The sequence below is a fragment of the Scatophagus argus genome, chromosome 19, assembly GCF_020382885.2.
Source record: "Scatophagus argus isolate fScaArg1 chromosome 19, fScaArg1.pri, whole genome shotgun sequence".
NCBI classification, from domain to species: Eukaryota; Metazoa; Chordata; class Actinopteri; family Scatophagidae; genus Scatophagus; species Scatophagus argus.
The window spans coordinates 15,715,695-15,728,551 of record NC_058511.1 but is presented as its reverse complement, the minus strand read 5'-3'; the positions used below and the strand labels follow the sequence as shown (position 1 = coordinate 15,728,551).

At 41.1% G+C, this 12,857-nt stretch overlaps 3 protein-coding genes across 3 annotated transcripts; 1 reads left to right on the top strand and 2 right to left on the bottom strand.

Moving 5' to 3' along the window:
- Positions 1 to 774: 774 nt before the first annotated feature.
- LOC124050954 (trace amine-associated receptor 1-like) lies at positions 775 to 1,755 on the bottom strand. The gene has a single exon (XM_046373955.1). It carries the CDS (start codon positions 1,753 to 1,755, stop codon positions 775 to 777), a length of 981 nt encoding a protein of 326 aa, XP_046229911.1.
- A 4,501-nt stretch (positions 1,756 to 6,256) lies between these two features.
- On the bottom strand, positions 6,257 to 9,018 carry LOC124051044 (trace amine-associated receptor 1-like). The gene has a single exon (XM_046374072.1). It carries the CDS (start codon positions 7,835 to 7,837, stop codon positions 6,857 to 6,859), a length of 981 nt encoding a protein of 326 aa, XP_046230028.1. The 5' UTR covers positions 7,838 to 9,018; the 3' UTR covers positions 6,257 to 6,856.
- Positions 9,019 to 10,446: 1,428 nt separating this feature from the next.
- Positions 10,447 to 12,645, top strand: LOC124050603 (trace amine-associated receptor 1-like). The gene has a single exon (XM_046373317.1). The coding sequence runs from the start codon at positions 10,796 to 10,798 to the stop codon at positions 11,795 to 11,797; it is 1,002 nt and encodes a 333-aa protein (XP_046229273.1). The 5' UTR covers positions 10,447 to 10,795; the 3' UTR covers positions 11,798 to 12,645.
- The last annotated feature ends 212 nt before the right edge of the window (positions 12,646 to 12,857 follow it).

Below are 12,857 nucleotides of genomic sequence, written 5' to 3'. Positions count from 1 at the left end.
GTGGGGCAGTCCAGAGTGGCTCTGCTTTTGCTGCTGGCTTCAGCCTGGCCTTCAGAGGGAACCCACCTTCACCTCCACTGCAGGCCTCCAGTCCAGCCTCCAGAAGGGTCCGGCCTTCGGATTTGCCGCAGGCCTCCAGCCCACCCTCCCGAGGGGTCCCGCCTTCACCTCAGCCACAGGCCTCCAGAGGTGTCTCACCTTTGCCTTTGCTTGCTGCTGTTTCTCATTGAATTTCGTCATAGTGATACTACAATGAACAACACACTTGTGCTCTTTGCTCATTATAAATCATTATATTCTTATACTATAACCTATTAAATTACGTCAAATTTATATTTTAACTTTACATGGAACTGAGCATTCTTTTGATTTATGTAGCAATTTATTTCAGCAAGAACTCCTTTATGAATTTTGTGTCATGAACATAGAATATTTATGCAAAGGCACTGACACAGGCACTGCCTTTTTCCTAATCAGATTCCTGCAATTTTGTGAAAGATAAACCTGAAAGACATTTAAACCCAAATTTACTAAGTAAGGTTTTTTAATGTGGGATCAGTTGACAATTAAAGTTTAGCAAAATGAACAAAGGGTATTATGTTGTGGCATCCTGCAAAAAACTGACGCACACTCACACACACACACAAGCACATGTTAATATATAGAGTATAATTTAAATAAAACAAAAGATGGAACACATGTTTAGTTTTTATTATGGGAATTTTTTTCAACAATGACTCATCAGTTGTCCATTTCAGTACTCCAAAGAATATTTCACAACAGTTTCGCATTAGTTAAATCACCTTGAAATATTTTTCCAGAAATGATCATTCTGAATGCTGATCTGAACCAGCTGTAAAAGAAAGCATAGATAAATGGATTGAGCATTGAATTGGACAATGCAAGCCAGTTCAGAGATTCAAATACAACAGCAGGCACTGGTACATAATTCAAAAACTGAGAGGTAAAATAGAGAAAGAAAGGAGTCCAACACATCAGAAAAACTCCCATGACGATTGCAAGTGTTTTTGTGGCCTTTCTCTCCATCTTACTGACAGCTGCTCCAGACTTTATGCTCTGGATGCTGCGAGCCTGTCTCTGTGCAACAAGGAAAATCTTCAGGTAGATACAGAGCATTATGATCACTGGGAGGTAAAATGAGAACATGGGTCCTAAAATGTTGGCAAGTTCAGCATTGATAAAACACATTTCTCCACATTTTTCCTGGTATAATCCTGAAATTGCAAAACCAACTGCAAGAAGAACAGAAAAACACCAGCTCACCAGGATCATGATCACAACAACACAAACATTCATCTTATTTGCATATGTCAGAGGCTGACACACTGCATAATATCTGTCAATGGAAATACAACATAAATTCAAAATGGAAGATGTGCTCAGAGTTCCATCAACAGTGTCTCGTATTTTACAGAATAAATCATTATGATACATACAGAAGGTCAAAGTGTATTCCATGTTGAGAGGAAAAACTAAAACACCAACAAGCAGGTCAGCCACAGCCAGAGAGAGAATGAGAGAGTTTGTAGGAGTGTGCAGCTGTTTGAAATAAATGATGGAGATTATGACAAGAAGGTTTCCACACACTGTGACAACAGACACTGAGCCAAGGAAAATGTATAATAAAATACATGCTGCGGAAGGAGGGCTTGTCAGTATGTCAGACACATTTGCTCCCCTATGACACGGATGTAAGTCAGCATCAGTTTGACTGATGCTGACTTCTGGTGCCATGTTTCCGGGATCCTGCAAATCAGTTTGCTTTCAGCAAGTAACAGTATTTTCAATATGAAAAATATGTTTTAAAATATTTTGTCCTGCGTGAATGTAAAATGGCAACAATCCATCTCTGGATGAAAATGCCTTACCTTTTAAATGCTCAAGTTTGTTGAGGCATCAGTGTTGGTCGGTGATGACCAAGGCACTGGGCACAGTCTTGATTTTTATCAACCCCTGTCTCATTACCATAATGAATATGCAGTATTAGGAGTGGGAATGTCTAATTAGATTCTGATTCACAGGGTCACGATCAACATTCTATCACAGCAGTTTGTATCATCTATAGGACTCGTGTACATGGAGACAGATGTACATTTTTTTTTCATGACTCATCATCACCGTTTTATGCCTGCATGTTTCTTTCACCGAATAAGAAACTACCTTTATAAACCACACTGGAGAAACAGGGAGGTGTGCAGATGGGAGTAGACAAACCCAGACTGACACACCAGGACCCAAGGTTACATTACTGTCCATGGTTAGGTTTGGGCAACAAAACTGCATTGGTTGAGGCAGTTTGGTTTTGTGGCATTGGATATTATGTGGAAATCATGCTGCCTGTTGGGAGGACTGTTTAATCTCCTGAGTCACCTGGCAACAGCAAAGCTGAACATTGGAGAGGAGATGGACGTCAGAACTAAACCAATTCAATTTTAAGTTGCAGTATCAGAATACCAGTGCTGATAGATTGTCAAGGCAATGCATGCAAGCAAAGGGACCTGGAAACAGCAAACAGCTGAGCAAGTGAAAGCTACTCTGTCCGCCGGGGTAAAGGGAAACCACACTGGTTCAGTGAACACCACATGGGTCTCGTCAAGCTTCCCTTGGTTTTCAAGTGACTTCCTGGTTTCCTGTGGACATTCTGATTGGGGTCAGGGTCAAAGATTTTAATGGTACAATGGACGACTAGATCTATACACACTTTCAGCAGTTAAAGGTCAGGTCACAAGAATGCACAGCGACAGATGGTGCTGCACACAGAGGCCCAGAAACAAGGCCATGGATTTCACTCTCTTCAAAGTGCTCTGCATGGCGTTCAGCTGGTCTACAGACTCGATGAGGCTGATAGAAGATACTAGACATGTAGCTGCCAATGCCATACCAGGCGTTGTCTCAGCCGAATACTTAAGGGGTAGTTTACACCATTGTTGCGGTAAAGGGTTCCCAACCCTCCAGTTGTGTACACTGGCTTGAACCTGCGGTAGATTGCAGCCTGTGAACAGGACTCCAGGAAATGGAACAGAATCTGACTTAGAGAAGAATGGGGTTTTGGCATGTGGGGAGTAAGAAGAAGAAGCAGTGGTGATGCTGCTCATGTTCTCCAGAATTGGGGCTAAGAATGAGGCACTTAGATCGAGGGCCAGGTAAGGTCACTGATTCAGAAGAGGTAGGGTTAGACATCCTGCCTTTTCCTGCTGAACATGACAGTGATGTGATGATCTGATTTACAACAGCAGTCTGAGGATGAGGGTGGACCCTTTTCGAGTGGTGTTGTGGTGGTCCACTACAAGCAAGGCAGGTGTGGAATCTAACTCCTTCTATCTGTTCCGATCTGTGATCCTTAGGCAAGGAGGAAGGGCTGGAGCCCAGGTAGCTATTTGACTTAGCGGTCTTTGGTTAGGTACCCTTGAAGATATTCTGTGAAATTTTATTCATAAAGAAAATATGAGTATATTGAAATTGTCATTGTTAACTTGCTCACAATAGCATTTAGCTTAAAGAATAGAGCCAGTAGTCTTCCAAAGTCCAAAGACTTGCAGGTTACGTTAATTTGTGACTCTGAAATGCTGACACGCGTCGAAGTGAGCATGAATGGTTTTTTGTGTTTATATGTTAGTCATGTGATGAACTGGTGATCTGCCCAAGGTCTACTTTGCTTTTCTTTCAGTGTCAGTTGGAATAGGCTCCTGTCCCCCTGCACCCACAAAGGATAGGGAAGGGAGTGATAGATAATGGATGGACATAGTGAGATTTCAATGGCAGTTGAAGCAATATCATTATGAGATTATGATGACATTCTGTTAACATTCTGTTTATGAAAATATCCTAGGCCCAATGTATATAGAAACAATCTAATTCAGGGGGCCCAAAATTGACTTTGAGATATTATTAAGGGAAAAACAGAATTACCCACTCGCATACACTTATATAAGTGAGTGGGTATTTCAAATAATGATGTCACTGATTGAGCTCCTTTTCCTTTTCACTGATACAAGTTGTTCACTGACAATGAAGCACATAATGCTGATGCCTTACTTGATGCATGACAATTTACAATGACAAGACAAAATGCCTGATATGGTTAAATGAAAGGATAAATTCACGCAAATTACTGAAGACAGACAGATAGTCCACCTCACTGTGTGTTAGTTACAAAATAGCACTAGGTAATTAGGTAATCTATAGGTCTAAAAGAAATGTGGATAAAAAGTGTAATAAGTGTCATAATCATTGACTACATGTACTAGTGATGCACAGGTCAGCATTTTTTAAAACCTGCACCCACCCGATCTGAGAGCTAATTTTCACCACCTGACTTGAAATGTTCTAAAAAAATAAATGTTGTTCTTTATTATTGGATTACAGGAAATCGAGTAGCATTTGATTTGAGAGATAAATTCTTTTATCTTTTGTCATTTTATCTTTTGTTCTCAGACTTGAATGATTATTAACAATATACCCTGAACAATGCTTTGTCACTTTGTCACTTGACTTGCCAGTCCAAACTAATATTTTCTTGTAAGCTGATCCCACCCAACCCCATGGCTCGACTTGTGGAGCCTGCTAGTTATGGATCGATGCAGGCATCACTAACTTGCAGGATCATAGTGACACACCAGTTTAATGACATATTTGGAAGCTAAATCATACAATGCTTTTAAAGTTAGCAACAGCTGTGGGCAGAGGCGTTATGTTTTCAGGTTGTTCATCCAGCCATCAGTCCATCTATCTGTCTGTTCTGCCCTTGATAGAATTTATCTATCTTATCTATTATATCTACTGTGATTCTCTGCAATTCCTGTGTTCCCAGAGTTGCCTTTTTTTGGAATATTTCTTTGTTTGGACTACATCCCCTGGACTCCCAGTCATGTTTGCACCTGTTTCTTTCTGAGTAAGTTATTTTATTAAAGTCTCCTTGTTTACCTTGTCCCTCATGTTGATGTCTGCATTTTGGGGTCCTCCATTTACAATTCTTAACAGAACGAACTGACCAAACATGGACCCCACAGACACTGTGCTAGAAACACCCCAGATACATCAGTTGCTCACTAACCGGACTATTTTGTTAGATCAACATGATCAAAAGCTTTGCGCTATCAGGGACACTCATCAGAAAATCGCTGCACAGATCTCAGACCTGATTGAGGCACTCTCCACTCTCAATGGATCTGTTGCTTCCCAACCTGCTTCCCAGGAGGCTAGCCTCTAACCTGCTAGCCTCCTATCAGCTCCAGCTTCATAGTGGGCTAGCCTTCAGCCTGTCTTTTAGGCAACTAACCACTGGCCTGCTAGTCTTCCATCAAATCCAACTCCTGAGTCGCTCTACATCCAGACAAAGACAAAGCCATGGGGGTCCCATTGCTTCCAGAGCCTCTGCTACCCAGTGACCCTGAGTCTAAGCAGCCCAATACCACAGAGAGGCTATCATCCTGTCCTGGCTTCCAGTTGGTGGCACAACCAATACCTGTGCCATGCTCTGTCTCAAGTCCCCAGTTGACAGGCCGGCCGACACATGCTCCTGGTCCTGCTCCTGGTTCTCCTAGTCTCCAGTTGGCGGCAGGGCCAATCCCTGTTCTTGATCACTCAAAGAGTTAAAGCAAGGCATCTGGACCTGTGAAGACTTCACAAGTCCAGACACCTTGCTTGAATCTCCACAGACCTGTTCTTGATCCTGTTTTTGGTCCCCAGTTGGCGGCCCGGCTGGCTCTTGTTCCCGGATCCACAGTCAGTCGCTCCAGTCAATGCCTGCTCCTGCTCCTGGGTCTCTGTTGATGGCCCGGACAACCTCGCCTCCGGCTACCAGTTCCCTGTCCCTGGCCTCTGCTCCCAGTCCTGGTCCCCTGTTGGCAGCCCAGCCGCTGGCTCCAGCTCCTGAGCCCCCGATCGAGGTCAGGTCATCTGTGTCCAGCTTTGCTGCCCAACAAATCCTCCAGTCCTGCTTCCAGTCCTGCTGCAGTTCAGTGGTCGGCCTCCAGTCCTACTTCCAAGTCGCCAGCCCCCAGTCCTGCTTCTGGTCCTGCATTTCCAGCACCGGCTTTCAGGTTGGCTCTCCAGAATCATCTCCAGTCAGTGGGGCAGTCCAGAGTGGCTCTGCTTTTGCTGCTGGCATCAGCCTGGCCTTCAGAGGGAACCCACCTTCACCTCCACTGCAGGCCTCCAGTCCAACCTCCAGAAAGGTCCGGCCTTCGGATTTGCCGCAGGCCTCCAGCCCACCCTCCCGAGGGGTCCCGCCTTCACCTCAGCCACAGGCCTCCAGAGGTGTCTCACCTTTGCCTTTGCTGCAGTTTCTCATTGAATTTCGTCATAGTGATACTACAATGAACAATACACTTGTGCTCTTTGCTCATTATAAATCATTATATTCTTATACTATAACCTATTAAATTACGTCAAATTTATATTTTAACTTTACATGGAACTGAGCATTCTTTTGATTTATGTAGCAATTTATTTCAGCAAGAACTCCTTTATGAATTTTGTGTCATGAACATAGAATATTTATGCAAAGGCACTGACACAGGCACTGCCTTTTTCCTAATCAGATTCCTGCAATTTTGTGAAAGATAAACCTGAAAGACATTTAAACCCAAATTTACTAAGTAAGGTTTTTTAATGTGGGATCAGTTGACAATTAAAGTTTAGCAAAATGAACAAAGGGTATTATGTTGTGGCATCCTGCAAAAAAATGACGCACACTCACACACACAAGCACATGTTAATATATAGAGTATAATTTAAATAAAACAAAAGATGGAACACATGTTTAATTTTTATTATGGGAAATTTTTTCAACAATGACTCATCAGTTCTCCATTTCAGTACTCCAGAGAATATTTCACAACAGTTTTGCATTAGTTAAATCACCGTGAAATATTTTTCCAGAAATGATCGTTCTGAATGCCGATCTGAACCAGCTGTAAAAGAAAGCATAGATAAATGGATTGAGCATTGAATTGGACAATGCAAGCCAGTTCAGAGCTTCAAATACAACAACAGGCACTGACACAAGACTCAAAACCTGAGAGGTAAAACAGAGAAAGAAAGGAGACCAACACATCACAAAAACTCCCATGACGATTGCAAGTGTTTTTGTGGCCTTTCTCTCCATCTTACTGACAGCTGCTCCAGACTTTATGCTCTGGATGCTGCGAGCCTGTCTCTGTGCAACAAGGAAAATCTTCAGGTAGATACAGAGCATTATGATCACTGGGAGGTAAAATGAGAAAATGGGTCCTAAAATGTTGGCAAATAGAATATTGATAAAACACATATCTCCACATTTTTCCCGGTATAATCCTGCAATTGCAAAACCAACTGCAAGAAGAACAGAAACACCCCAGCTCACCAGGATCATGATCACAACAACACAAACATTCATCTTAGTTGCATATGTCAGAGGCTGACACACTGCATAATATCTGTCAATGGAAATACAACATAAATTCAAAATGGAAGATGTGCCCAGAGTTCCATCAACAGTGTCTCGTATTTTACAGAATAAATCATTATGATACATACAGAAGGTCACAGTGAATTCCATGTTGAGAGGAAAAACTAAAACACCAACAAGCAGGTCAGCCACAGCCAGAGAGAGAATGAGACAGTTTGTAGGAGTGTGCAGCTGTTTGAAATAAATGATGGAGATTATGACAAGAAGGTTTCCACACACTGTGACAACAGACAGTGAGCCAATGAATATGTATAATAAAATACATGCTGCGGAAGGAGGGCTTGTCAGTATGTCAGACACATTTTCTCTCTTATGACACAGATGTAAGTCAGCATAAGTTTGGCTGACGCTGACTTCTGGTGCCATGTTTCCGAGATCCTGCAAATCAGTTTGCTTTCAGCAAGTAACAGTATTTTCAATATGAAAAATATGTTTCAAAATATTTTGTCCTGCGTGAATGTAAAATGACAACAATCCATCTCTGGATGAAAATGCCTTACCTTTTAAATGCTCAAGTTTGTTGCGGCATCAGTGTTGGTGGGTGATGACCAAGGCACTGGGCACAGTCTTGATTTTTATCAACCCCTGTCTCATTACCATAATGAATATGCAGTATTAGGAGTGGGAATGTCTAATTAGATTCTGATTCACAGGGTCACGATCAACATTCTATCACAGCAGTTTGTATCATCTATAGGACTCGTGTACATGGAGACAGATGTACATTTTTTTTCATGACTCATCATCACCGTTTTATGCCTGCATGTTTCTTTCACCGAATAAGAAACTACCTTTATAAACCACACTGGAGAAACAGGGAGGTGTGCAGATGAGAGTAGACAAACCCAGACTGACACACCAGGACCCAAGGTTACATTACTGTCCATGGTTAGGTTTGGGCAAAAAAACTGCATTGGTTGAGGCAGTTTGGTTTTGTGGCATTGGATATTATGTGGAAATCATGCTGTCTGTTAGGAAAACTGTTTAATCTCCCGAGTCACTCTGCAACAGCAAAGCTGAACATTGGAGAGGAGATGGACGTCAGAACTAAACCAGTTCAATTTTAAGTTGCAGTATCAGAATACCAGTGCTGATAGATTGTCAAGGCAATACATTCAAGCAAAGGGACCTGGAAACAGCAAACAGCTGAGCAAGTGAAAGCTACTCTGTCCGCCGGGGTAAAGGGAAACCACACTGGTTCAGTGAACACCACATGGGTCTCGTCAAGCTTCCCTTGGTTTTCAAGTGACTTCCTGGTTTCCTGTGGACATTCTGATTGGGGTCAGGGTCAAAGATTTTAATGGTACAATGGACGACTAGATCTATACACACTTTCAGCAGTTAAAGGTCAGGTCACAAGAATGCACAGCGACAGATGGTGCTGCACACAGAGGCCCAGAAACAAGGCCATGGATTTCACTCTCTTCAAAGTGCTCTGCATGGCGTTCAGCTGGTCTACAGACTCGATGAGGCTGATAGAAGATACTAGACATGTAGCTGCCAATGCCATACCAGGCGTTGTCTCAGCCGAATACTTAAGGGGTAGTTTACACCATTGTTGCGGTAAAGGGTTCCCAACCCTCCAGTTGTGTACACTGGCTTGAACCTGTGGTAAATTGCAGCCTGTGAACAGGACTCCAGGAAATGGAAGAGAATCTGACTTAGAGAAGAATGGGGTTTTGGCATGTGGGGAGTAAGAAGAAGAAGCAGTGGTGATGCTGCTCATGTTCTCCAGAATTGGGGCTAAGAATGAGGCACTTAGATCGAGGGCCAGGTAAGGTCACTGATTCAGAAGAGGTAGGGTTAGACATCCTGCCTTTTCCTGCTGAACATGACAGTGATGTGATGATCTGATTTACAACAGCAGTCTGAGGATGAGGGTGGACCCTTTTCGAGTGGTGTTGTGGTGTTCCACTACAAGCAAGGCAGGTGTGGAATCTAACTCCTTCTATCTGTTCCGATCTGTGATCCTTAGGCAAGGAGGAAGGGCTGGAGCCCAGGTAGCTATTTGACTTAGCGGTCTTTGGTTAGGTACCCTTGAAGATATTCTGTGAAATTTTATTCATAAAGAAAATATGAGTATATTGAAATTGTCATTGTTAACATGCTCACAATAGCATTTAGCTTAAAGAATAGAGCCAGTAGTCTTCCAAAGTCCAAAGACTTGCAGGTTACGTTAATTTGTGACTCTGAAATGCTGACACGCGTCGAAGTGACCATGAATGGTTTTTTGTGTTTATATGTTAGTCATGTGATGAACTGGTGATCTGCCCAAGGTCTACTTTGCTTTTCTTTCAGTGTCAGTTGGAATAGGCTCCTGTCCCCCTGCACCCACAAAGGATAGGGAAGGGAGTGATAGATAATGGATGGACATAGTGAGATTTCAATGGCAGTTGAAGCAATATCATTATGAGTTTACAAGAGAGAACTGAGTTTGAGCATCCCCCACAAGTAAAACAGTTACCAATTAAGCCATAAACATAAACAGTCACTAAAATGGAAAATAGTGATATAATAATATATTATTACTTTCTGTGGGGTTTGTACTCATTGCAAGTGTTTGTTAATGAAAAATCACCCACTGATCTAATTCAGTACATTTCATTTGATTACAAAAGTATTTTTGCTATGCATTGAAACATGTACTGATTAAACATTCTGAATAAACTTCAAGATAGTCCATATTGTATTGAATGTATTACTTTGTGTAAGACTCATGAAGTGCCAGTAAAGCTGAGATAGTCACACATAGAACACAGGTACATTTGCACATAGTGTGGTTAAGCCAGTTACATGATAATATAAATTGAAAGCTTATTATAATATCCTTCTTTTTGTGCATCAGTTAGTGTTTCATTTATTTATTGTGTCTTCAGACAGATACCAAGCATTATAGTCCCAATGTTATAGTCAAGCATTTAACCCTGTGGTAGTGAACTATTTACACACATACACATACAGTGAATCTTTGTGTGTGTGTGTGTATTTTTTTGGTGTATGATCATGCTTGTTGTTCTGCATGTCCTGCAAACGTGATGTACTTTCCAACTCCTGATTGGACAACACATATGGTAATGAAAGTAATGAAATAGATGTTAAGTGTTAAGGCTCTGCAAAGTCGTACACGAGACACCCATGAAACACCCTTAAACACTAGCGCAAGAACAATCTTGAGGGTTCAACAGGTAGGACATCAAAAATTAACAAATTCTTTCTTCTTTCTATCTTCTTCAACTGCCATTGCTGTAACTGTATGTTGTTTCTGATTCTGATTTTCAGCTTTATAATAAAAAGAATTGCATTGAATTGTAGGAACCCTGAACTATGGAACCAGAAGTCAGTGTCAACAGGACCACCATTGGGACTGAAATACACCCCTGCTATGAAATAGATCATTTCAATTACAAACTAACAAACAACCCTTCCATCATGTGTGTATTATTATATATTTTTCTTGTATCATTGTCAGTCATCACAATATGTGGAAACCTTCTTGTATTAATCTCCATCATTTATTTCAAACAGCTCCACACTCCTACAAACTACCTTATTCTCTCTCTGGCTGTGGCTGACCTGCTTGTTGGGATTATTGTCTTTCCTTTAAGCATGGCATTCTCTCTCAGCTCATGTCTTTATCATGAGGATCTATTTTGCAAAGTTCGAGGCAGTTTTGATATATCACTGAGCACATGTTCTATTCTAAACCTATGTTGTATTTCCATTGATAGATACTATGCAGTGTGTCAGCCTCTGACATACAGAACTAAAATCAACCATAGTGTTGTTGCGATCATGATCCTGGTGAGCTGGGTGGTTTCTGCTCTGATTGGAATTGGTGTCATAACTGGTGGTTTAAACAATGACAAATGTGAGGACAGGTGTTTAATTGATGTTCTCATTGCAAACACTGTTGGACCTATTTTATCATTTTACCTCCCAGTGATCATAATGCTCTGTATCTATTTTAAGATTTTTCTTGTTGCACAGAGACAGGCAAACAGCATTCAGAACAAAACCTGTCAGGGCACAAAGTCTGGAGCAACTGTCAGTAAGATGGAGAGAAAAGCCACCAAAACTCTGGCTATTGTTTTGGGGGTTTTTCTTTTATGTTGGACTCCTTTCTTCCTTTACATCACTTTTGTGCCTTTAAGTAATAATTCAGCACCAGTTCCTGTTATTGAAACTCTTAACTGGCTTACACTATCAAATTCAATGCTCAATCCATTTATTTATGCCTTTTTTTACAGCTGGTTCAGGGCAGCTTTTAGAATGATCATTTCTGGAAAAATATTTCAAGGTGATTTTTCAAACTCAAAATTGCATTGACTCAATCTTTGGGGTGTAAAAATAGGATATGGAAATGTCAGATATTACAGTCGATACTGACTCAATGAAACTGAATGTATTTACACAGAAATTTGCAATTTATTGGACTCTATATGCATCACATACCTATTTGTAATAGAAATAACTAAATGTATAGAATCCTGTGAAACTCACCATCTGAAGGTAAAGTTAAAACTATTTAACAAGGCTACATGTAAATAAACAAGAGCATTTACAACATTTACAAATTTTTTGCTTTTAATGTTTTGTAAAGCTTATTTAAGGTTCTCTATCCTCGGACAGGGCAGAGGCCAGAGGCTTGCTGTTCTCTTTGCCTTTGGCCTGTATTTTAAGTACAATAACAACAGAAACTCAGTGCATTGTTGGAAAGTGTTAGATAGCCTAAATCAACAGCCTGTAAATATTTTTGCTAAAAGGTTTTGTCATCTGCATGGTGGAAACTCTCAACTCAAAAGGGATTTGTGACTGAATAAACTGAAAAGGAGACACTATTTTCAGCCTTTTGCTTCATTATACTATGTGCCAAACCATTGAATGGTGTCTATTGAAATACAAAATGAAACACATTGGGCAATTAACATAAATGATCTGCAGCCTTTTGATTTTAAAAACTTAATAGGATTTATTAATTTGAATTAATGAATTAATTTGAAAAGTATTTCACAAGCATTGTTGTATGAAAAAAACAAAACAAGGGGGAGGCTGAGGATTGGGCTCAGATCCCAGGATGGACATAGGGACCCCGTGCTACCGACTTCTGAAAAAACATTAACTTGTCCACCTGACTCCACTTGAAATATACCATACTGCCAAAAGTATTCATGCACTCATCCATATAATTGAATTCAGGTGTTCCAATCACTTCCGTGACCACAGGTGTATAAAATCAAGCACCTAGGCAAGCAGACTGCTTCTACAAACATTTGTGAAAGAATGGGCCAGTCTCAGGATGTTCCACAGTCAACTGTCAGTGGTATTATAACAAAGTGGAAGCGATTGAGAACAACAGCAACTCAGCCACGAAGTGGTAGGCCACGTA

Excerpts from the sequence above, each read along its gene's own strand:
- LOC124050954 (XM_046373955.1), bottom strand. The coding sequence starts at position 1,755 with ATGGCACCAGAAGTCAGCATCAGTCAAACTGATGCTGACTTACATCCG.
- LOC124051044 (XM_046374072.1), bottom strand. The coding sequence starts at position 7,837 with ATGGCACCAGAAGTCAGCGTCAGCCAAACTTATGCTGACTTACATCTG.
- LOC124050603 (XM_046373317.1), top strand. The coding sequence starts at position 10,796 with ATGGAACCAGAAGTCAGTGTCAACAGGACCACCATTGGGACTGAAATA.